Source organism: Salvelinus fontinalis, chromosome 18 (genome assembly GCF_029448725.1).
Source record: "Salvelinus fontinalis isolate EN_2023a chromosome 18, ASM2944872v1, whole genome shotgun sequence".
Lineage (NCBI taxonomy): Eukaryota > Metazoa > Chordata > Actinopteri > Salmoniformes > Salmonidae > Salvelinus > Salvelinus fontinalis.
Genome location: NC_074682.1, coordinates 26,250,683 through 26,276,490, shown reverse-complemented (window position 1 = coordinate 26,276,490; position 25,808 = coordinate 26,250,683). Strand labels below are relative to the sequence as shown.

General features: G+C 44.3%; 1 protein-coding gene across 4 annotated transcripts in view; it reads right to left on the bottom strand.

Moving 5' to 3' along the window:
* ell2 (elongation factor for RNA polymerase II 2) overlaps positions 1-25,808 on the bottom strand; it is a 51,324-nt gene that overhangs the window by 14,246 nt on the left and 11,270 nt on the right. For 2 of the 4 annotated variants that reach the window (XM_055868778.1, XM_055868777.1), the window contains exons 5-10: positions 24,645-24,904; positions 22,988-23,112; positions 22,804-22,876; positions 21,861-22,581; positions 19,416-19,479; positions 19,050-19,221 (exon numbers count right to left, since the gene is read on the bottom strand). In XM_055868778.1, the coding sequence (XP_055724753.1) occupies positions 19,050-19,221; positions 19,416-19,479; positions 21,861-22,581; positions 22,804-22,876; positions 22,988-23,112; positions 24,645-24,904 (1,415 nt within the window). Of the gene's footprint in view, positions 1-69; positions 246-9,180; positions 9,226-19,049; positions 19,222-19,415; positions 19,480-21,860; positions 22,582-22,803; positions 22,877-22,987; positions 23,113-24,644; positions 24,905-25,808 lie in introns of those variants that run through there. The other 2 variants (XM_055868776.1, XM_055868775.1) reach the window with 2 other exon arrangements.

Below are 25,808 nucleotides of genomic sequence, written 5' to 3'. Positions count from 1 at the left end.
TACACCATCAACAGAACACACCAGCAGCATACCACCCTGCATCCCACTGCTGGCTTGCTTCTGAAGCCAAGCAGGGTCGGTCCTGGTTGGGAGACCAGCTGCTGCTGGAAGTGGTGTTGGAGGGCCAGTAGGGGGCAGTCTTCTCTCTGGTCTAAGGAGATCCCAATGCCCTAGGGCAGTGAAGGGGACATTGCCCTGCATAGGGTGCAGTCTTTCAGATGGGACATTACACAGGTGTCCTGAATCTGTGGTCATAAAAAAATCCCATGGCACTTAATGACCCTGGGGTCAACACTCATACGATAAGTTCCCAACCTAACCTCATTCCTAATTGGCATATCTCACTTCTCTCCACCTGAGAGCGGATGTGTGGTGAGCGTTCTGACAAAAATGGTTGCCGTGCATCACCCAGGTGGGTGCTACATATTGGTGGTGGATGAAAAGTTACAGAAAAGCGCTATATAAATCCAATGAATGATTAAGATTTAGCCTTGGTTAGCCCATTTTTAAAGTCATTAAAGGGATATGTCAGGATTTTGGCAATGAGGCCCTTTATCTATTTCCCTAGAGTCTGATAAACTTGTGTACACCATTTGTGTGTCTCAATGTCCAGTATGAAGTAAGTTCTAGGTAGTTTCACGAACATGCTAGTAGATACCCATAGTCTTCCAGAAACTACCTCTAACATCCTTCATACTGGACAGACACAAAAATGGTATGCATGAGTTAATCTGACTGGAGAAATAGATAAAACGGCCTCATTGCCAAAATATCCCTTTAATATTTAGCTAATGTGGCCAGCGCTAATTACTAGCAAACTAATGCATAATGAGTACTTTAGCTAGCCAGCCAGCCCACCCTTTGGCTGTATTTGTATTTATTATGGATACCCATTAGCTGCTGCCAAGGCACTCTTCCTGGGCTCCAGCAAAATTAAGGCAATTATACATTTTTTAAATGCCCTCAGGCCTCTACTCTCACATATCTAATCTGTGTGTACATTTGTGTATAATGCGTATGTTATCGTGTGTTTGTATGCATGTGTCTATGTTTGTTTGTGTTGCTTCACAGTCCCCGCTGTTCCATAAGGTGTATTATCACATTTTAAATAACATTTTACTACTGGCACAAGTTACTTGGTGTAGTAGAGTTCCATGTAGTCATGGCTCTATGTAATACTGCAATTTTTGATGTACCGATTCCATGGCACATGGTTTATGAATTGACACGCAAAACAACGGATTCAAAACTTCGAAATTTAAAATTATACAAAATTCTTGCAACCAATAGAATGTTATATATGGGGGATACAATCTTCCCAGCTCTGCAGATTTTTCTGCAAAGAGGCAGAGTCATTAGATCATTTATTTTGGTACTGTCCATATGTAGCTCGTTTTTGGTCACAGGTCCGGCTGAAGATTTGCATCATTTACCAAGTACTAACGCTGCAGATAACAATACTGGGTGATTTGAAAAGTCAGTCAATCGATCAATAATATAAATCATTTTAGCAAAACATTTTCTTTAAATTTACAATCTGTAGTAGCTATGAGAATAGAAAGGTTCAGTACTTTTGTGAAGCATCACAGCACAGTTGAAAAATATGGCAAATAGAAGTCCAGAATGGATGGTGTGAAAAGATAGATGGGAGGGGTTGAATGGAGCTGAAGGGTGGGACTAATAACAACAAGATAACCATTGTAAAACATACGGTGTTTGAAAAATGTATAAAGGTTCAGAAATTTTGTGAAATAGCACAGTTACAAATAGATGGATGCACATCAGAAATAGAGGAAGGACTAAAAACAAACAATATATAACTATTGTGTCTGTAAAATATGTATAATCTGAAGGTAAAAGCCTAAGTGTTACTGTTTATTAGTTTACGTCATTTTTGTGGGGGGGGTTGCAGGGAATAAAGGTATATTAAAAAAAAGTGTATATGCTTATATTTTGGGGGTAAATATATACAGTAGGGGGAATAAGTATTGGATACACTGCCGATTTTGCAGGTTTTCCTACTTACAAAGCATGTAGAGGTCTGTAATTTTTTATCATAGGTACACTTCAACTGTGAGAGACGGAATCTAAAACAAAAATCCAGAAAATCACATTGTATGATTTTTAAGTAATTAATTTGCATTTTATTGCATGACATAAGTATTTGATACATCAGAAAAGCAGAACTTAATATTTGGTACAGAAACCTTTGTTTGCAATTAGAGATCATACGTTTCCTGTAGTTCTTGACCAGGTTTGCACACACTGCAGCAGGGATTTTGGCCCACTCCTCCATACAGACCTTCTCCAGATCCTTCAGGTTTTGGGGCTGTTGCTGGGCAATACGGACTTTCAGCTCCCTCCAAAGATTTTCTATTGGGTTCAGGTCTGGAGACTGGCTAGGCCACTCCAGGACTTTGAGATGCTTCTTATGGAGCCACTCCTTAGTTGCCCTGGCTGTGTGTTTCGGGTCGTTGTCATGCTGGAAGACCCAGCCACGACCCATCTTCAATGCTCTTACTGAGGGAAGGAGGTTGTTGGCCAAGATCTCGCGATACATGGCCCCATCCATCCTCAATACGGTGCAGTCGTCCTGTCCTCTTTGCAGAAAAGCATCCCCAAAGAATTATGTTTCCACCTCCATGCTTCACGGTTGGGATGGTGTTCTTGCGGTTGTACTCATCCTTCTTCTTCCTCCAAACACGGCGAGTGGAGTTAAGACCAAAAAGCTCTATTTTTGTCTCATCAGACCACATGACCTTCTCCCATTCCTCCTCTGGATCATCCAGGTGGTCATTGGCAAACTTCAGACGGGCCTGGACATGCGCTGGCTTGAGCAGGGGGACCTTGCATGCGCTGCAGGATTTTAATCCATGACGGCGTAGTGTGTTACTAATGGTTCTCTTTGAGACTGTGGTCCCAGCTCTCTTCAGGTCATTGACCAGGTCCTGCCGTGTAGCTCTGGGCTGATCCCTCACCTTCCTCATGATCATTGATGCCCCACGAGGTGAGATCTTGCATGGAGCCCCAGACCGAGGGTGATTGACCGTCATCTTGAACTTCTTCCATTTTCTAATAATTGCGCCAACAGTTGTTGCCTTTTCACCAAGCTGCTTTCCTATTGTCCTGTAGCCCATCCCAGCCTTGTGCAGGTCTACAATTTTATCCCTGATGTCCTTACACAGCTCTCTGGTCTTGGCCATTGTGGAGAGGTTGGAGTCTGTTTGATTGAGTGTGTGGACAGGTGTCTTTTAGACAGGTAACGAGTTCAAACAGGTGCAGTTAATACAGGTAATGAGTGGAGAACAGGAGGGCTTCTTAAAGAAAAACTAACAGGTCTGTGAGAGCCGGAATTGTTACTGGTTGGTAGGTGATCAAATACTTATGTCATGCAATAAAATGCTAATTAATTACTTAAAAATCATACAATGTGATTTTCTGGATTTTTGTTTTAGATTCCGTCTCTCACAGTTGAAGTGTACCTATGATACAAATGACAGACCTCTACATGCTTTGTAAGTAGGAAAACCTGCAAAATCGGCAGTGTTTCAAATACTTGTTCTCCCCACTGTATATGGGGGATTGGAAATGATGCAGACAATTACATTGATGGAAGCGACAATCTATCCGCAATATTAAAGCTGATTCCAGCCCTTAAAAAGATCAAATAAATACTGTGCGCCTCCCATAGCCTGTTCTGGACTTGGGAACTGTGAAGAGACCTCTGGTGGCATGTCTTGTGGGGCAGTAGTTCAAACAGACAGTGCATTCAACACCGCTCACAAATGCAAGCAGTGAGGAAGTTAAATCTCTCCTCCACTTTGAGCCAGGAGAGATTGCCATGCATAGTTGGATGTACACAGAGAGCTAACATTACAAGGGCAAGCCGTGATGCCCTGTTCGGAGCCAATTGCAATTTTCCTAAGTCCCTCTGTGGCACCTGACCACACGACTGAACATTATTCATTACCAGATTTAGTTGAGGTTTACTGAATGATTTGTCCCAAATATACATTTTTCAAAAACTGAAAGCATTGTGACTAACTCATTCCTTGCCACCCATTCTGAAACTAACTGTTAAGTGTTGCTGTCACATCAGTCGCTGTGGTAGCTGACGTGTACAGAGTCATCCGCATACATAGACAGACTGGCATGTCATTAGTAAAGATTGAAAAAAAGGACCTAGACAGCTGCCCTGAGGAATTCCTGATTCTACCTGGATTTTTTTGGAGGCTTCCATTAAAAGAACGCCCTCTGTGTACTGTTAGACAGGTAACTCTTTATCCAAAATATAGCAGGGGGTGTAAATCCATAATGTCAAAAGCCGCACTGAAGTCTAACAGCCCCCAATCTTTTTATCATCAATTTCTCTCATCTAATCAGTCATTTGTGTAAATGCTGTGCTTGTTGAATGTCCTTCCCTATAAGCGTGCTGAAAGTCTGTTGTCAATTTGTTTACTGTAAAATAGCATTGTATCTGGGTCAAACACAATTCTTTCCAAAAGAATACTAAGGGTTGGTAACAGGCTGATTACTGGCTCAAATAGTCGACCAAAGGGGCCTTTACTATTCTTAGGTAGGGGAATAACTTTTGCTTCCCTTCAGGCCTGAGGGCACACACTTTCTAGTAGGCTTCAATTGAAAATATGGCAAATAGGAGTGGCAATATCATCCGCTATTATCCTCAAGAAATGTTCATTCCAAGTTGTCAGTCCCCAGTGACTTGTCATTGTTGATAGACAATTTTTTCACCTCTTCCATACTTACTTTACGGAATTCAAAATTACAATGCTAGACTTATAATAAGTCAGATATCATAATTTGGTCAGATATAGGTCAGCGTCTGTTGCTGGCATGTCATGCCTAAGTTTGCTAATCTTTCCAATTAAAAAAAAATCATTGAAAGTAGTCGGCAATATCAGTAGGTTCTGTGATGAATGAGCCAGATTCATTGAATGATGGAGCGAAGTTTGGCTTTTTGCAAAAAATGTAATTTAAGGTACTCCAAAGCTTTTTACTAGCATTGTTTGTCATGGTGTAGTTTCTTCTTTAAATTCAGTTTAGTCACATGATTTCTAAATTTGCACTGTTTGCCAATCAGTTGTACAGCCAGACCTATTTGTCATCTCTTTCAACCATACACTTTTTTAATTCCTCAATCCATGGGGATTTAAGTTGAATCATTTTCTTAATAGGTGCATGCTTATTAGTAACTGGGATAAGCAATTTCATAAATGTGTCACGGGCAGTGTTCTGGTTGCTCGTCATTACACACTACGAACCAACAAATATTCTTCACAACATAGGAATCACTACAAATGTCTTGTATGACCTCATTCACAATATTAGGCCCAGCCTTAGGAACTTGGGTTTTCCTAGATATGGCTACTATATTGTGATCACTACATCAATGGATTTGGATACTTCTTTCAAACAAATTTCTACAGCATTAGTAAAGAGATGATCAATACATGTTGATGATGTCATTCCTGTACTGTTTGTAACTACCCTGGTAGGTTAATTGATAACCTGAACCAGGTTGCGGGCACTAGTTAAAGTTTGAAGCTTTCTCTTGAGTGGGCAGCCTGATGAAAGCCAATCAATATTTAAAATCACGGGGCCTCCCGGGTGGCGCAGTGGTCTAGGGCACTGCATCGCAGTGCTAACTGCGCCACCAGAGTCTCTGGGTTCGCGCCCAGGCTCTGTCGCAGCCGGCCGCGACCGGGAGGTCCGTGGGGCGACGCACAATTGGCATAGCGTCGTCCGGGGTAGGGAGGGTTTGGCCGGTAGGGATATCCTTGTCTCATCGCGCTCCAGCGACTCCTGTGGCGGGCCGGGCGCAGTGCGCGCCAACCAAGGGGGCCAGGTACACGGTGTTTCCTCCGACACATTGGTGCGGCTGGCTTCCGGGTTGGAGGCGCGCTGTGTTAAGAAGCAGTACGGCTGGTTGGGTTGTGCTTCGGAGGACGCATGGCTTTCGACCTTCGTCTCTCCCGAGCCCGTACGGGAGTTGTAGCGATGAGACAAGGTAGTAATTACTAGCGATTGGATACCACGAAAATTGGGGAGAAAATGGGATAAAAATTTAAGGAGAAAAAAAAATTATATATATATTTAAAATCACCCAGAAAGTACACCCCTCTATTGGTATGACACACATTATCAAGCATTTCACAAGTTATTCAGATACTGACTGTTAGCCCTTGGTGGTTTATAGCAGCATCCCACCAGAATGGGCTTTAGGTGAGATAAATTAACCTGTAGCCATATTACTTCAACGGTATTTAACATGAGATCCTCGCTAAGCTTTACAGGAATGTGGTTCTGAATTTTAAAAAACAGCCACACCTCCACCTTTGGCATTTCTGTCTTTTCAATAGGTCTTACGACCATGTATTGCTAACCCCTGGATAAAAGGTATTATCTAAGTGAGTTTCAGAGATTGTCAGAATATGAATGTCATCTGTTAATAGCAAAATAATTGATTTAATGAACCTTGTTTCTTAAGCTACATATGTTAATGTGGGCTATATTTAAACACTTTCTGGGATGCTTAATGGGTTTTCTTGCTTTAATGGGAAACTTAGAGGTAGACATGTTCAGGTTATTTTTATTAGTGCAGGGTGAGCTGCACTCAATGGACTTCCTAATAGGGCACACCAACTCCATGCTAACAGTATTACTCTTGTTCATAGGCATATGATTACTGCATACAATAGCTGTAGGATCAGCAGAGGCATTTAGGGCAGTAAGAGATTTCTGACGATCAATTAGCCATTTAAAATATAATAAAACTTGGATTAGCTAACACAACGTGCCATTGGAACACAGGAGTGATGGTTGCTGATAAATGGGCCTCTACGCTTGTGTAGATATTCCATTAGAAAATCAGCCGTTTCAAGCCACAATAGTCATTTACAACATTGTCTACACTATTTCTGATCAATTTGATGTTATTTTAATGGACAAAAAAGTGCTTTTCTTTAAAACAAGCAATTTCATAAGTGACCTCAAACTTTTGAACGGTAGTGTAGCTAGTGATTAGTGTCATTGCTAATTTATACCACATTCGGGAAGTATCCAGACCCCTTGACTTTTTCCAACTTTGTTACATTACAGCCTTATTCTAAAATGTCCCCTCATCAATCCACACACACACACAATGACAAAGCAAAAACGGAAATCACATTTACATAAGTATTCAGACCCTTTACTCAGTACTTTGTTGAAGCACCTTTGGCAGCGATTAGAGCCTTCAGTCTTCTTCGGTATGACGCGATAAGCTTGGCACACCTGTATTTGGGGACTTCCTCCCATTCTTTTCTGCAGATCCTCTCAAGCTCTTTTAGGTTGGATGGGAAGTGTCGCCGCACAGCTACTTTCAGGTCTCTCCATAGATGTTCGATCAGGTTCAAGTCCGGGCCACTCAAGGACATTGTCCCGAAGCCACGCCTGCGTCGTCTTGCCTGTGTGCTTAGGTTCGCTGTCCTGTTGGAAGGGTGAACCTTCGCCTCAGTCAGGTCTTGAGCGCTCTGGAGCAGGTTTTCATTAAGGATCTCTGTACTTTGCTGCGTCCATCTTTCCCTCGATCCTGACTAGTCTCCCATTCCCTGCCACTGAAGCATGCTGCTGCCACCACCATGCTTCAACATAGGGATGGTGCCAGCATACCTCCAGACGGGACACATGGCATTCAGTCCAAAGAGTTCAATCTTGAATTCATCAGACCAGAGAATCTTGTTTCTCATGGTCTGAGAGTCTTTAGGTGACTTATGGCAAACTCCATGCGAGCTGTCATGTGCCTTTTACTGAGGAATGGCTTCTGTCTGGCCACTCTACCATAAAGGCATGATTGGTGAAGCTCTGTAGAGATGGTTGTCCTTCTGGAAGATTCTCCTGTCTCTACAGAGAAACTCTGGAGCTCTGTCAGAGTGACCATCGGGTTCTTGGTCACCTCCCTGACCAAGGATCTTCTCCCCCGATTGCTTAGTTTGGCAGGGCGGCCAGCTCTAGGAAGAGTCTTGGTGGTTCCAAACTTCTTCTATTTAGGAGTGGAGGCCACTGGGTTCTTGGGGACTTTCAATGCTGCAGAAATGTTTTGGTACCCTTCCCCAGATCGGTGCCTCGACACAATCCTGTCTCGGAGCTCTACGGACAATTCCTTTGACCTCATGGCTTGGTTTTTGCTCTGACATGCACTGTCAACTGTGGGACCTTAAATAGACAGATATGCCTTTCCAAATCATGCCCAATCAATTGAATTTACCAGAGGTGGATTCCGAACAAATTGTAGAAACATGTCAAGGATGATCAATGGAAACAGGATGCACCGGAGCTCAATTTCGAGTCTCATAGCGAAGGGTCTGAAAACTTATGTAAAGGTATAATATATATATATTTTTTTACCCCTTTCTCTCCCCAATTCCATGGAATCCAATTGGCAGTTAATGTCTTCTCATCGCTGGAACACCTATACGGTCTCGGGAGAGGCGAAGGTCGAGAGCCGTGCGTCCTCGGAAACACCACCCAACCAAGCCGCACTGCTTCTTGACACAATGCCTACTTAACTCGGAAGCCAGCCGCACAAATGTGTCAGGAAGAAACACCATACACCTGGCGACCGTGTCAGCGTGCACTGCGCCCGGCCAGCCACAGGAGTCCCTAGTGCACGATGGGACAAGGACATCCCTGATGGCCAAAGCTTCCCCTAACCCGGACGACGCTGGGCCAATTGTGCGCTGCCCCATGGGTCTCCCGGTCGCGGTTGGCTATGACAGAGCCTGGACTCAAACTCAGAATCTCTAGTGGTACAGCTAGCACAGCAGTACTTTTTTTTGTCTAATTTTATAAAAACCTGTTTTCGCTGTGTCATTATGGCGTACTGTGTATAGATTGATGAGCAAAAATGTTTTATTTAATCAATTTTAGAATAAGGCCATAACGTAACAAAATGTGGAGAAAGTCAAGTGGTCTGAATTCCTTCCGAATGCACTAAGCGTGTAATGCAAAGACGCAAAATGGCTATGCTGCGTAGTTGCATCACAAAAACAAGTGCTTGGCCCAAAATTGGGTCTTGACGCAACTACGCAAGGAAACACTATTTTGCCTAGCAAATTCAGTTTTACACACATTAGCTAGCTAATTGACTAAGTTTGCTATTTAAGTATTTGTTTTACTTACTAGTCTTATTTTGTTGTACTCTTTCACCACGTCTTCATGTACCTCCTGCAAAAGTTGAAAAACGTTGCTTTCATTTACATGAGCATGTGTTCCATTGAGACCAGACTTTAAATCTGACCTGGTACTCTTTGGTGTAGACCTAGTTGTTATATGACCTGAGGGGTATACTACAAAGCAGGATCAATGAGGTAGCCAGCTAAATTTGCCTAAATATTCTTAATTATATATATTTTTCGAAAGACAAGCTTGAAAATGGACATGGTATAATTGACTCAACAACCAAAAATGCATACAGTGCCTTCAGAAAGTAATCATACTAGGTCTTCAAGGGTCCAAAAAGTTGGATCCATTTTGAAATGGACCTGGGGCTTTCCCACCCAGACTCGATATGCATTATTAAAATACATTTTTTTTTATAGAGACCTGGTCGGATCCAGACCCGGTCCGATCAGAGTGCGGGAAGCAGAATATGTATTTTAAGCTACTTTATTAAAATCGGAGCTGATAAAGCCCGAGAGGAAGGAGATAGGTGCAGCTCTAGCAGGCGGGGGAAGGGCTATACTGTGAGCGAGTGACACGGGGAGCAGGGTGGAAGAGACAGCAACCAACCAGGCCGACTCACGCTACAGTAGACTAATAGCTATCATAGCTAGGTTATTTATCATCAAATATGATTATGTAGTATGTCTTGATTGCATCAAACTGGGAAAAGCTAGTTAAGCTAGCTAGGCTAATTGAGTCTGCAGTGCATGCGCATTCTCAGCCTATAGTTTCAAATAAAAAGTCAGAAAATTAATTCTTAAAAGTCCATTGGGAGACAGAGGGTTCTAAGCTGACATATGGAATTGTTTTAAGATAGCTATATGATCCATAGTCATACTATTCGATTTGGAATTTCAGGACTTTAGGTAAAGACATTTTTTATTATTATTATTTATTTATTTTTAAATAGAAATTTCGTCAAATATTGAATTTGGCCTTTACTGCTATAGCCCCGAAAAACATTGAATAACATTAAACAGAAAAAGGTAAAAAAAAAAAATAACAAGGTTTTGAAGTGTTTGTCCTATATTTAGGATATAAAAAAAGCTGAGGAAATATATTTTTTATTAAAAAAATTAACACAAAAACAAATGTCCTTTTTTCAGGACCCTGTCTCTCAAAGATTTTGTACAAATCCAAATAACTTCACAGATCTTCATTGTAAAGGGTTTAAACACTGTTTCCCATGCTTGTTCAATGAACCATAAACAATTAATGAACATGCACCTGTGGAATGTTGTTAAGACACTAACAGCTTACAGACAATAGGCAATTAAGGTCACAGTTATGAAAACTTAGAACACAAGAGGCCTTTCTACTGACTCTGAAAAACACCAAAAGAAAGATGCCCAGGGTCCCTGCTCATCTGCGTGAACGTTCCTTAGGCATGCTGCAAGAAGGCATGAGGACTGCAGACGTGGCCAGGGCAATAAATTGCAATGTCTTTCTGTGAGACGCCTAAGACAGCTCTACAGGGAGACAGGACGGACAGGATCGGTACATCTGAACATCACACCTGCGGGACAGGTACAGGATGGCAACAACAACTGCCTGCGTTACACCAAGAACGCACAATCCCTCCATCAGTGCTCAGACTGTCCGCAATAGGGTGGACTGAGGGCTTGTAGGCCTGTTGTAAGGCAGGTCCTCACCAGACATCACCGGCAACAACGTCGCCTAATGGCACAAACCCACCAGCTGGACCAGACAGGACTGGCAAAAAGTGCTCTTCACTGACGAGCCGCGGTTTTGTCTCACCAGGGGTGATGGTCGGATTCGTGTTTATCGTCAAAGGAATGAGCGTTACACCGAGGCCTGTACTCTGGAGCGGGATCGATTTGGAGGTGGAGGGTCCGTCATGCTGTGTCACAGCATCATCGGACTGAGCTTGTCATTGCAGGCAATCAAAGCTGTGCGTTACAGAGAAAACATCCTCCTCCCTCATGTGGTACCCTTCCTGCAGGCTCATCCTGACATGACCCTCCAGCATGACAATGTCACCAGCTATACTGCTCGTTCTGTGCTTGATTTCCTGCAAGACAGGAATGTCAGTGTTCCGCCATGGCCAGCGAAGAGCCCGGATCTCAATCCCATTGAGCACGTCTGGGACCTGTTGGATCGGAGGGTGAGGGCCATTCGCCCCAGAAATGTCCAGGAACTTGCAGGTGCCTTGGTGGAAGAGTTGGTTAACATCTCACAGCAAGAACTGGCAAATCTGGTGCAGTCCATCAGGAGGAGATGCACTGCAGTACTTAATGCTCTGGTGGCCACACCAGATACTGACTGTTACTTTTGAACCCCCCCCCCCTCCCCTTTTGTTCAGGGACACATTATTCCACATCTGTGGAACTTGTTCAGTCTCTCCCTCTCCATTTTTTATTTTACATGTATTTAACCCCTTATTTTTGGGACTAAAAACAGTCTCATATACTTCCATTAATGTTTTCAACTGGTACTGGGGGACCTTCAGACGAGTCTTGTGAGGCCTGTGGGTGTCCTAGAGCAAGCCTCTGGCTTGGCGGACTCACTTAGCACAAATGCATCTTTTGTAAGTGTTTGAGTGTGCCCTTGGTTATCCTTAAATTTTAAAAACAAGAAAATGGTGCTGTCTGCTTTGCTTAATAAGGCATTTTAAGTGATTTATACTTTTGATACTTAAGTATATTTAAAACCAAATAATGTTACCCAAGTAGTATTTTACTGGCTGACTTACTTGAGAAACTTTCTATTAAAAAGGCATCTATACGTTTTCTCAAGTATGACAATTGGGTACTTTTTCCCATCACTGCATGTTTGTGAGAGTCTCATCAAGTTAGTAGGCGCTAAGGATGATTTTGATAACTTATGATTGGCCAACAACAAGCTACACACCCAACTCATGAAAAAGCAAGAGCATCAACATAAAATATCTAATTTCTCTCTCCCCCTCTACTGCAGCAGTCTCGTTCGGATCTGTACGGGCCCTTCCGGACAAGTCAGTTCAAATTACACATACCTGAGACAATCATAATAGATCCAATCCAGACCCGTGACATTTATAATTCTGGATCCGGACCAGTTCGGGTATTTAGGTAAATGTGGATCCGTGAAGACCTCTAATTTACACCCCTTGACTTCATACCCCTTACATTTCACAGCTTGAATTCAAAATGGATTATTTCTCTAAAGAGATCGACACACACAATACCCCATAAAGACAGAGTGAATAAATGCAAAAAATGTTTAGCCAATTAACTGAAAATTAAATACATAAATCTATATTTACATAAGTATTCACACCCCTTTGCTATGATGCTCCAAATTGAGATCCAGTGCATCCAATTTCCTTTGATTATCCTTGAGATGTCACTACAACTTGGAGTACATCTGTGGGCAATTCAATTGTTTCGACATGATTTAGAAAGAAACACACGTCTAAAATAAAAAAAAGGTTAGAGCAGAAACTATACCATTGAGATCTACGGACAGTTCCTTGGATTTCAAGATAGAATTGTGATGAGGCATAAATCTGGGCAAATGTTTAAAACAATTTCTAGAATGTGGAAGTACAGTGGTCTACATCATTGGGAAATTGAAAAACAATATGGAACTACACAGACTCCGCATAGAGCTGGCCATCTGACCAAACTGAGCAACCAGGCAAGAAAGACCTTGGTCAGGGAGATAACCAAGAACACAATGACAGAACTACAGAGTTCCTTGGCTGAGATGGGAGAACCTGCCAGAAGGACAATCTACAGCACTTCACCAATCTGGGCTTTATGAAAGAGTGGCCAGACAGAAGGCAGTCCTGAGAAAAAGGCATGACTGGAGTATGCAAAAAGGCCAGTGAAAGACACCGATCATAAAGGCAAAAGATTATGGTAAAAAGTTTCTTTGGAGGGCCTCCCGGGTGGCGCAGTGGTCTAGGGCACTGCATCGCAGTGCTAGCTGCGCCACCAGAGTCTCTGGGTTCGCGCCCAGGCTCTGTCGCAGCCGGCCGCGACCGGGAGGTCCGTGGGGCGACGCACAATTGGCATAGCGTCGTCCGGGTTAGGGAGGGTTTGGCCGGTAGGGATATCCTTGTCTCATCGCGCTCCAGCGACTCCTGTGGCGGGCCGGGCGCAGTGCGCGCTAACCAAGGGGGCCAGGTACACGGTGTTTCCTCCGACACATTGGTGCGGCTGGCTTCCGGGTTGGAGGCGCGCTGTGTTAAAGAAGCAGTGCGGCTTGGTTGGGTTGTGCTTCGGGGGACGCATGGCTTTCGACCTTCGTCTCTCCCGAGCCCGTATGGGAGTTGTAGCGATGAGACAAGATAGTAATTACTAGCGATTGGATACCACGAAAAATTGTGGAGAAAATGGGATAAAATTATATATAAAAAATATAAAAAGTTTCTTTGGTCAAACACAAAGCATTATGTCTGGAGAAAACCTGGCACAGCTCATCACCTGTCAAACACCTTCCCTACCGTGAAGCATGATGGTGGCAGCATCATTCTATAGGGATGCTTTTTAGCGGCAGGGACTGGATGGATGGCAGGAACAATGAATGGAGCCAAACTCTTATATATCCAGATTGCCTCGTCACTTTTACACCTACATAATGTTTATACACTATATTACACCGTACCACTGCACATTGACTCGGTACTGATACCTTGTATAGCCTCGTTATTGTTATTTTATTGCATTAAATATTTACAACAACGGTAGTCTTCACCTGTTGTATTCGGCAGATGTGACCAGATCTTGACGAGATCCTGCTTCAGAATGCAAGTGACTGGGGCGAAGATTTACGTTCCAACAGGAAAATGACCAAAGCATAATGAAATGGGTTTCCATGGCCATGCAGCCACACAAGCCTAAGATCACCATGCCCAATACAAAGTGTTGGCTGGAGTGGTGTAAATCTCACCGCCATTGGACTCTGGAGCAGTGGAAACGTATTCTCTGGAGTGATGGATCACGCTTCACCATCTGGCCGTCCGACAGATGAATCTGGTTTGGCGGATGCTACCTGCCCGAATGCATAGTGCCAACTGTAAAGTTTGGTGGAGTTGGAATAATGGTCTGGGGCTGTTTTTCGTGGTTTGGGCTAGGCCCCTTAGTTCCAGTGAAGGGAAATCTTAACGTAAAAGCATAAAATTACATTCTAGACGATTCTGTGCTTCCAACGTTGTGGCAACAGTTTGGGGAAGGCCCTTTCCTGTATCAGAATGACAATGCCCCAGCGCACAAAGCGAGGTCCATACAGAAATGGTCTGTCGAGATCGGTATGGAAGAACTTGACTGGCCTGCAAAGAGCCCTGACCTCAACCCCATTGAATACCTTTGGAATAAATTGGAACACAGACTGTGAGCCAGGGCTAATCGACCAACATCAGTGCCTGACCTCACTAATGCTCGTGGCTGAATGGAAGCAAATCCCCGCATCAATGTTCCAACATCTAGTGGAAAGCCTTCCCAGAAGAGTAGAGGCTGTTTTAGCAGAAAGGGGGGGTAACAACTCCATTTAAGGCCCATGATTTTGGAATGAGATGTTCGACAAGCAGGTGTCCACAGACTACATGAAAGTATTTACATGAAAGTTTTCACTTTGTCATTATGGGGAATTGTGTGTAGATGGGTTAGAAAAGACAAATGTAATCCATTTTGAATTCAGGCTCTAACAACAAAATGTGGAATAAATCAAGGGGTGTGAATACTTTCTGAAGAAACTGTATCAGCTTGGAGAAAGACATGCTCAGATATCCAGGCACCGTATCAATCAAGATCTCAGCGAACATTGCCTCATTGCCTGCATCCGTAATGGGTCTGCGACCAAACGACCACCCCTCATCACTGTCAAACACTCACTAAAACACTTCTGTGAGCAGGCTTTCTAATCGACCTGGCCGGGGTATCCTGGAATGACATTGACCTCATCCCATCAGTAGATGATGCCTGGCTATTCTTTAAAAGTGCCTTCCTCACTTAAATAAGCATGCCCCATTCAAAAAATGTAGAACTAGGAATAGATAGTCTATGGTTCACTCCAGACCTGTCTGCCTTTGACCAGCACAAAAACATCCTGTGGCGTTCTGCATTAGCATCGAATAGCCCCCGTGATATGCAACTTTTCAGGGAAGTTAGGAACAAATATACAGGCAGTTAGGAAAGCTAAGGCTAGCTTTTTCAAACAGAAATTTGCATCCTGTAGTACTAACTCAAAAAAGTTCTGGGACACTGTAAAGTGCATGGAGAATAAGAACACCTCCCAGCTGCCCACTGCTCTGAGGCTAGGAAACACTATCACCACCGATAAATCCACTATAATTGAGAATTTCAATAAGCATCTCTATGGCTGGCCATGCTTTCCACCTGGCTATCCCTACCCTGGTCAACTGCCCGGCACCCTGCACAGCAACCTGCCAAAGCCCCCACCATATCTCCTTCACCCAAATCCAGAGAACTGATGTTCTGAAAGAGCTGCAAAATCTGGACCCCTACAAATCAGCCAGGCTAGACCCTCTCTTTTTAAAATTATCTGCCGAAATTGTTGCAACCCCTATTACTAGCCTGTTCAACCTCTTTCGTATCGTCCGAGATTCCCAAAGATTGGAAAGCTGCCGTGGTCATCCCCCTCTTCAAAGGGGGTGACACTCTAGACCCAAACTGCTACAGACCTATATATATCCTACCCTGTCTTTCTAAGGTCTTCGAAAGCCAAGTTAACAAACAGATTACCGACCATTTCGAATCCAACCGTACCTTCTCCGCTATGCAATCTGGTTTCAGAGCTGGTCATGGGTGCACCTCAGCCACGCTCAAGGTCCTAAACGACATCATAACCTCCATCGATAAGAGACATTACTGTGCAGCCGTATTCATCGACCTGGCCAAGGCTTTCGACTCTGTCAATCACCACATTCTTATTGGCAGACTCGACAGCCTTGGATTCTCAAATGACTGCCTCTCCTGGTTTACCAACTACTTCTCAGACAGAGTTCAGTGTGTCAAATCAGAGGGCCTGTTGTCCTGACCTCTGGCAGTCTCTATGGGGGTGCCACAGGGTTCAATCCTCGGGCCGACTCTTCTCTGTATACATCAATGATGTTGTTCTTGCTGCTGGCGATTCTCCGATACACCTCTACGCAGACGACACCATTCTGTATACCTCTGGCCCTTCTTTGGACACTTACAGTATATCACAAAAGTGAGTACACCCCTCACATTTTTGTAAATATTTGAGTATATCTTTTCATGTGACAACACTGAAGAAATGACACTTTGCTACAATGTAAAGTGGTGAGTGTACAGCTTGTATAACAGTGTACATTTGCTGTCCCCTCAAAATAACTCAACACACAGCCATTTATGTCTAAACCTCTGGCAACAAAAGTGAGTACACCCCTAAGTGAAAATGTCCAAATTGGGCCCAATCAGCCATTTTCCCTCCCCGGTGTCATGTGACTCGTTAGTGTTACAAGGTCTCAGGTGTGAATGGGGAGCAGGTGTGTTAAATTTGGTGTCATCGCTCTCACACTCCCTCATACTGACTGGTTACTGGAAATTCAACATGGCACCTCATGGCAAAGAACTCTCTGAGGATCTGAAGAAAATAATTGTTGCTCTACATAAAGATGGCCTGGGCTATAAGAAGATTGCCAAGACCCTGAAACTGATCTGCAGCACGGTGGCCAAGACCATACAGCGGTTTCACTGGACAGGTTCCACTCAGAACAGGCCTCGCCATGGTCGACCAAAGAAGTTGAGTGCACGTGCTCAGCGTCATATCCAGAGGTTGTCTTTGGGAAATAGACGTGTGAGTGCTGCCAGCATTGCTGCAGAGGTTGAAGGGGTGGGGGGTCAGCCTGTCAGTGCTCAGACCATACGCCGTACACTGCATCAAATTGGTCTGCATGGCCGTCGTCCCAGAAGGATGCCTCTTCTAAAGATGATGCACAAGAAATCCCGCAAACAGTTTGCTGAAGACAAGCAGACTAAGGACATGGATTACTGGAACCATGTCTTGTGGTCTGATGAGACCAAGATAAACTTATTTGGTTCAGATGGTGTCAAGCGTGTGTGGCGGCAACCAGGTGAGGAGTACAAAGACAAGTGTGTCTTGCCTACAGTCAAGCATGGTGGTGGGAGTGTCATGGTCTGGGGCTGCATGAGTGCTGCCGGCACTGGGGAGCTACAGTTCATTGAGGGAACCATGAATGCCAACATGTACTGTGACATACTGAAGCAGAGCATGATCCCCTCCCTTCGAAGACTGGGCCGCAGGGCAGTATTCCAACATGATAATGACCCCAAACACACCTCCAAGACGACCACTGCCTTGCTAAAGATGCTGAGGGTAAAGGTGATGGACTGGCCAAGCATGTCTCCAGACCTAAACCCTATTGAGCATCTGTGGGGCATCCTCAAACGGAAGGTGGAGGAGTGCAAGGTCTCTAACATCAACCAGCTCCGTGATGTCGTCATGCAGGAGTGGAAGAGGACTCCAGTGGCAACCTGTGAAGCTCTGGTGAACTCCATGCCCAAGAGGGTTAAGGCAGTGCTGGAAAATGATGGTGGCCACACAAAATATTGACACTTTGGGCCCAATTTGGACATTTTCACTTAGGGGTGTACTCACTTTTGTTGCCAGCGGCTTAGACATTAATGGTTGTGTGTTGAGTTATTTTGAGGGGACAGCAAATTTACACTGTTATACAAGCTGTACACTCACTACTTTACATTGTAGCAAAGTGTCATTTCTTCAGTGTTGTCACATGAAAAGATATACTCAAATATTTACAAAAATGTGAGGGGTGTACTCACTTTTGTGATATACTGTAACTAACCTCCAGACGAGCTGCAATGCCATACAACTCTCCTTCAGTGGCCTCCAACTGCTCTTAAAACGCAAGTAAAACTAAATGCATGCTATTCAACCGATCACTGCCCGCCCATCCAGCATCACTACTCTGGACGGCTCTGACTTAGAATACGTGGACAACTACAAATACCTAGGTGTCTGGTTAGACTGTAAACTCTCCTTCCAGACTCTCATTAAGCATCTCCAATCCAAAATTAAATCTAGAATTGGCTTCCTATATCACAACAAAGCATCCTTCACTCATGCTGCCAAACATACCCTCGTAAAACTGACCATCCTACCAATCCTCGACTTTGGTGATGTCATCTATAAAATAGCCTCCAACACTCTACTCAACAAACTGGATGCAGTCTGTCACAGTGCCATCGGATTTGTCACCAAAGCCCCATACACTACCCACCATTGTGACCTGTACAATCTCGTTAGTTGGCCCATCCAACTACCTCATCCCCATACTGTATTTATTTATCTTCCTCCTTTGCACCCCAGTATCTCTACTTGCACATTCATCTTCTGCATATCTACTATTCCAGTGTTTAATTGCTATATTGTAATTACTTCGCCACCATGGCCTATTTATTGCCTTAACTCCCTTATCTTACCTCATTTGCACTCACTGTATATATACACTTTTTGTTTTCTTTTTTTCTACTGTATTATTGACTATGTTTTGTTTATTCCATGTGGAACTCTGTGTTGTTGTATGTGTCGAATTGCTATGCTTTATCTTGGCCAGGTCACAGTTGCAAATGAGAACTTGTCTCAACTAGCCTACCTGGTTAAATAAAAGTGAAATAAAAAAAGTATCCAAGTTCAGCTTTCTTAAATGAACCAGAAAATCAATAGTAATTTCTGGTTGTTTAAAGAAATTAGCTGGCTAACTCATTGAACCTGCATTGTAGTATACCCCTCAAGTTGTGGCATAGCTTCTTGTATTTTGACCTGGTGTTCTGTGGTGTAGTTTGTTATAATCTGACCTGGTACTCTCTGGTGCCAGGCGGCAGCCTCCTGCACTGAGCGTCTAGCTGGGTGAAGTGGCGAGTGATCTTCTCCACACGGGCATGCAGGATGCGGTACTCCTCATACTCGGCGTTGAAGTTGTCCTTGTAAATCTGCCTCTGGTCCATGGACACCACTGCCATGTACTTACTGTAGGGGGACAGCAGCACAGGACAGTGATCAGGAAACATTCACACACACACACGTGCCATTCAATTGTATTTGAGAGGGCTAAAAGGGGGTACCATCCCAAAAAAGGTTGATTGGCAGCAGTGGCATTCTTATGGAAGCTTCATGTTCAACATAGAACAAAGAGGATTAAGTCAGTAAATAAAAGTACTCACCATATGTAATCTGGCATCACAGTGGTGGAGAAGTCTGTGGAGTGGACTGGCCTCTCTTTATTGTCTGGGGAATAACAAAGACACACGTCGGACAATAATTCTTCATCAACTGACATCAGAACAGCTCTCTTTACTAGCCTTAAAATAATGACTCGCACCCGCTCCCCACAACTTTTTTGTTGTTGTTAACTAACACTCTGTTCCCTCTTACTAGCTCTAAATTTGCTGAAAGCTACTATGAGGAAAAATTGATTCACTATGACTGATGTGGTTGTCCCACCCATCTTAAAATGAACTGTACGTCACTCTGGATAAGAGCTCCTGCTAAATGACTAAACTGTAACGTAAATGTAAAACGAGCTATTCAAAAGTACTGGTCTTGAAACAGTTGTCAGAGTGAACCCGTGGACAGATTTCTGAGTGTGCTGCTCAGGTCGGACCCATCTTTACTTATCATAAAGACAAGGTATATCAGTGAAATGAACTCCCATGATCAGAGGTTTGTTGGCACCAATTACAGGACACAGACACATACAGAGTATTTTGAGCTAGAGTCCAAAGGATGAAAGAAAATTGGTTTGTACGGTTGGATGTAGTAGAATTGGCACATACATACTAATCAATCATCATACATACCAGTTGAAGTCGGAAGTTTACATACAACTTAACCAAATACATTTAAACCAAATACATTTAAACTCAGTTGAACAAATCCTGACATTTCATCCTAGTAAAAAGTCCCTGTCGTAGGTCAGTTAGGATCACCACTTTATTTTAAGAATGTGAAATGATTTATGAGCTATTATTTATTTCATCACATTCCCAGTGGGTCAGAAGTTTGCACTCACTCAATTAGTATTTGGTAGCATTGGCTTTAAATTGTTTAACTTGGGTCAAATTTCAGGTAGCCTTCCACAAGCTTGAATTTTGGCCCATTCCTCCTGACAGAGCTGGAGTAACTGACTCAGGTGTGCAGGCCTCCTTGCTCACACACGCTTTTTCAATTCTGCCCACACATTTTCTATAGGATTGAGGTCAGGGCTTTGTGATGGCCACTCTAATACCTTGACTTTGTTGTCCTTAAGCCATTTTGCCACAACTTTGGAAGTATGCTTGTGGTCATTGTCCGTTTGGAAGACCCATTTGTGACCAAGCTTTAACTTCCTGACGGATGTCTTGAGATGTTGCTATATCCACCAAATTTTCCTTCCTCGTGATGCCATCTATTTTGTGAAGTGCACCAGTCCCTCCTGCAGCAAAGCACCCCCACAACATAATGCTGCCACCTCCGTGCTTCAAAGTTGGGATGGTGTTCTTCGGCTTGCAAGCGTCCCCCTTTTCCCTCCAAACATAATGATGGTCATTATGGCCAAACAGTTCTATTTATGTCCCCATGTGCAGTTGCAAACCGTAGTCTGGGATTTCCACGGCGGTTTTTGAGCAGTGGCTTCTTCCTTGCTGAGCGGCCTTTCAGGTTATGTCGATATATGACTCGTTTTACTGTGGATATAGATACTTTTGTACCTGTTTCCTTCAGCATCTTCACAAGGTCCTTTGCTGTTGTTCTGGGATTGATTTGCACTTTTCGCACCAAAGTACGTTCATCTCTAAGAGACAGAATACGTCTCCTTCCTGAGCGGTATGACGGCTGCGTGGTCCCATGGTGTTTATACTTGCGTACTATTGTTTGTACAGATGAACGTGGTACCTTCAGGCGTTTGGAAATTTCTCCCAAGGATGAACCAGACATGTGGAGGTCCACATTTTTTTTATGAGGTCTTGGCTGATTTCTTTTCATTTTCCCATGATGTCAAGCAAAGAGGCACCGAGTTTGAAGGTAGGCCTTGAAATACATCCACAGGTACACCTCCAATTGACTCAAATGATGTCAATTAGCCTACCAGAAGCTTCTAAAGCCATGACATCATTTTCTGGAATTTTCCAAGCTGTTTAAAAAAGGCACAGTAAACTTCTGACCCACTGGAATTGTGATACAGCGAATTATAAGTGAAATAATCGGTCTGTAAACAAATGTTGTAAAAATTACTTGTGTCGTGCACAAAGTAGATGTCCTAACCGACTTGCCAAAACTATAGTTTGTTAAGAAATTTGGGGAGTGGTTGAAAAACGAGTTAATGACTCCAACCTAAGTGTATGCATGTAAACTTCGACTTCAACTGTACATACATACAACTCAAGTGAGAAACGTACTCCAATACGCAAGCAGCCCATCGTGTTCAAAGCATGCATACACTTTGCCCTTTCCAAGCATTCACACCACCAGTGCACTTTCAATGCCTGGTTGTCTAATACAGTAGTGCATTGCTGTCATTACAAAACCATGGATTGGAATCAGGCCTTGCATGATGAGCAAGCACTCATCCCTTTCCCTTCTTAACAAGGCGTTCAAGCATGAAGCCGAACCAAGGCATTAAGGTAGACTACCTTCGTCTGAGCAGACTGGGCTTTTGGAGGGGGGGTTGACTGGCCTTCGTCTTTCCTCCCCCTTGGCGCGGTGTCTCTTCCTGGGCCTTTGGCCGTCCTCAACCTGTACCTCTGGGGGGCTGACGCCATCGTATGTGATGCTGCGCCCCTCCCTACACCGCTCCTTCTCTTTGTGCTTATTTGACTTCTTGCTACTGCTGGGCAAGGGAGGGGGGATAATGGTAGAGGAACAGGATGATGAAGAGGAGATGGTGAGAGCTGGGCGGCTGGAGCTGGCCGGGGGCGGCATGCCGGAGCCATAGCGGTTGGCGGTCCTGCCTGGGGGCCTGGCTATTGGTGAGGAGGAGGGGTCCAGGCAGGTTGAGCTCTGGTCAAGGGGCAGGTCCTGGGTGCCACTGCCCTCAGGCGTGCTGGGCGAGTTGGAGTTGGAGTCCAGGCCAGGGTGATGAGACAGACGACGGCGGTGAGAAACGGGCAGCTGGGAGGGAGGGGGGAGGTGGTTGAGGGGCGGGCCAGCCGTGGTGGGCCTGGCTGGGAGAGACGAGCGTTTGGTGGTGGCAGCAGAGCTGTGGTGGCTGTTGTCCCCCTTAGTGGCGCTGCGGCACCCTCTAGAGGACGGGGTGGGGGCGGTTGGTGGCCCTTGGCTGGTGACATGGGAAATGCGGGGCTTCTTGGGCATCAAGGGGTCAGTGAAGTGACTCGGCAACTCGGGCTGGCACTTCTGAAAGACACAAACAATTCAAAACACAAAATATCTCTTTTGTGAATGAGTGATAAAAGGCTATTTTTGATCTTAGTAAACATTTTCATAAGTTTGAGATAAAATGTCTCTTTACAGGAGAGACCTGGTCATCAGGTTTGGCTTGTCTGTTAGCTTACACGCTGGTTTGTGCAAGTAATACTGAAGGTGTGTGTCTAACAGAGTGTAGAGTTGAAGCGTTACCTGTGGGGAGCCCGGGAAGCCATCTTTAGGAGGACTGCAGGAGGAAAGCAGCTCAGTGGGAAGGCCCAGTTTCCTGAGAGATAGGGAGAACCAACTGTGAGCCGCTGCTACATAGTCACCACGAGGTTCTGCTTGCAAGAAATGCAGGGGCCTGTTCAGGAGGGTGAAATGTATTGTGACCTACCGGGCCAGAATCCCATTAACCTGAACGCGGTCGTCCTCAGAGTAGCCTGGCCAGTCCCTCTGCACCTCACGGTACACAAAGTCCTTCATAGTGTACGAGTTATCTTTGGGGTTCAGGTTGGCCACCTGTGAACAAATATACCCACAAAAAAGATTTCCATTTGAAAAAAAGTGCTCTCCAATCATTTGGGAGCATTAAAAGCAATTCAAATACAACCTCTGGTATTACTTTTTTTCCTAAGAGTTAAGACTTTTCTTCCGTTAATGCCTGCCCTACTTGCATCTCAACCTGGGTATGAAATCACTGCATTTCAAATCCAGCATCTCTGTATTCAATCACAACACTAGGCAAATCCCCAAACAAGTATGAGTATTGTGTTTTCTGTATACCAAAAATGGATAGTCAGCTTACCACAGTTGCTGTTGCAAAGTAAACCAGTCTGAGTAGTTCAGTACGTCATCTCCAATAGCTAGTATAAGTGTGTCTGTGTGCTTGATTCTTGCTGTGTGATCTGTGCGTGCTTGGTTCTTGCTATACGTGTGTGTGTTTGTCTAATAAGACTAATGACTTTAATGTATGGCTGCTTGGTTCTTGCTGCTTCATTCACAATTCAGTAATTGTGAATGAAGGTCTTTGTATTACAGGGAATTGGTCTCCTAGACTGATTTGCATTTGGTGTTTAATGCCTAAGAAGGGTGATGGGTCCTAAGGGTAAACAGGAACATTTGTCCTCTCATACACAGTGCTGCCAGTTACTCATACTTGCCATAAATAGCTAGGAACCCCCCCCAGTTTCATATGAAACCAATAAATTACTATTCTCCTCCCTCTTACTTCTTTTAGGGTTCTACCCCCTTCTTGTTGTTGCAGGATGCTAGCCATAATGGTTGCTGAGTTGTAACCAAACTTGTTGCAGGCTGCTAGTCTTAGTCTTACTTGTCGCAGGGGTACTAGCCGCCTCCTTACTTGTTGCAGGGGTACTAGCCACCTCCTTACTTGTTGCAGGGGTACTACTAGCCTCAAAGGATCTGCATGGTCAATCTGGTGTCTGCAGTGGCGTACAGCATTTACTGCCTCTGCAGAAGGCAGGGCATTCATACTTCTTGCGCTTCGCAGAGCAGTTGTGAAGGAAGTGAGTTTGTGTTTATACAGGACCTCCCGCCCCCACCTACCGTTAACCAATCATGTCAATGCGGAGCTAGCCCTTCCACATTGTTACAAAATTTGGAAGGCGCACAGCAGTGCGGAGCTTAATTTTGGCCTCTGCATGCCTCTGTAGGTGCTGCAATTACATCACACCCTCTATACGGAGCATCCAACCACATTTTCAGACCAGCCTTGTTGCAAGGCGCCAGCCTCAGCCTCACTTGTTGCAAGGCGCCAGCCTCAGCCTCACTTGTTGCAAGGCGCCAGCCTCAGCCTCACTTGTTGCAAGGCGCCAGCCTCAGCCTCACTTGTTGCAAGGCGCCAGCCTCAGCCTCACTTGTTGCAAGGCGCCAGCCTCAGCCTCACTTGTTGCAAGGCGCCAGCCTCAGCCTCACTTGTTGCAAGGCGCCAGCCTCAGCCTCACTTGTTGCAAGGCGCCAGCCTCAGCCTCACTTGTTGCAAGGCGCCAGCCTCAGCTTCACTTGTTGCAAGGTGCTAGCCTTAGCCTTACTTGTTGCAGGGTGCTCCCAAGAGAGCTGCGGTCCTTCTGACTGACCCCGTCCCGCTGCAGCCTGGCCAGTAGCTCCAGCTTCTTGTAGGAGCGCAATGCCAGCAGGTGGACGAGGCGGTCGCGGTACGGGCGCTGGGAAACCAGGTTGTTGGCAAGGCACTTGCGGATGGTCTTGGCTGGGTTGATAGGGGTGGAGCGCTTGCGCTCCGCGACTGGTTCAGAGCCTGACGGCGCTGGCTTGCGGATCTGGACTTTCTTACCTGAAGTTAGAGAGGGGCGAAGGAGGTGACGCTGAGAAAAATGGCACACAATCTGCCCAAAACCAATATCCGTTGAGACCATGGCAATATGGAACCTAAGAAGTCCACAATCCATTTATTTGATCATTTGTTTCTCTGACATTTAAATGAATCAGTTAAATGTTGTATTGCTTACCTCAATTGAGTTTACAGCAGAAACGGCACTCCTTGCTATCTAGCAGCTTAGTCACTAACTAAAACGTTTTTATTATTAATATGACAACATAATAATGTTATTGAACACTGACTGAAAGATGAGTACGAAAGCCAGCAGGCACTTGGAACACTAGAGCAGGGCTAAATAAATTACATTCAGCAGCAGGCAGATTTCTTCTTGAGCGGATGGTTGGTCAAATTGAAAGTTGAAACAGATATACACCGAACAAAAATATAAACACAATTTTAGAGTGGCCATTATTGTTTCCAGCACAAAGTAAACCTGTGTAATGATCATGCTGTTTAAATCAGCTTCTTGATAATCCACTTGACAGGTGTGGCATATCTTGGTGAAGGAGAAATGCTCACTAACAGGGATAAACAAATTTGTGAACAACATTTTATGGAAATAACCTTTGTATGTATGGAACATTTCTGGGATCTTTAATTTTAGCTCATGAAACATGGGACCAACACTTTACATGTTGTGTTTATATTTTCGTTAAGTATAATATGACTAAAACAATTTCAAATATTGCTTACATTTGCATAAGATCATGTATCTCACTATTATGCGTGGGAATACTTGAATAGATTTCCAAAATTAAAATCACTTGGAGATGATTCCCTGGTGTTTTTACAGTCTTATGACAAACAATAAAAATATATATTTTTAAATGCTTAGTTATTTGTTGTTGGGCCAAATAAA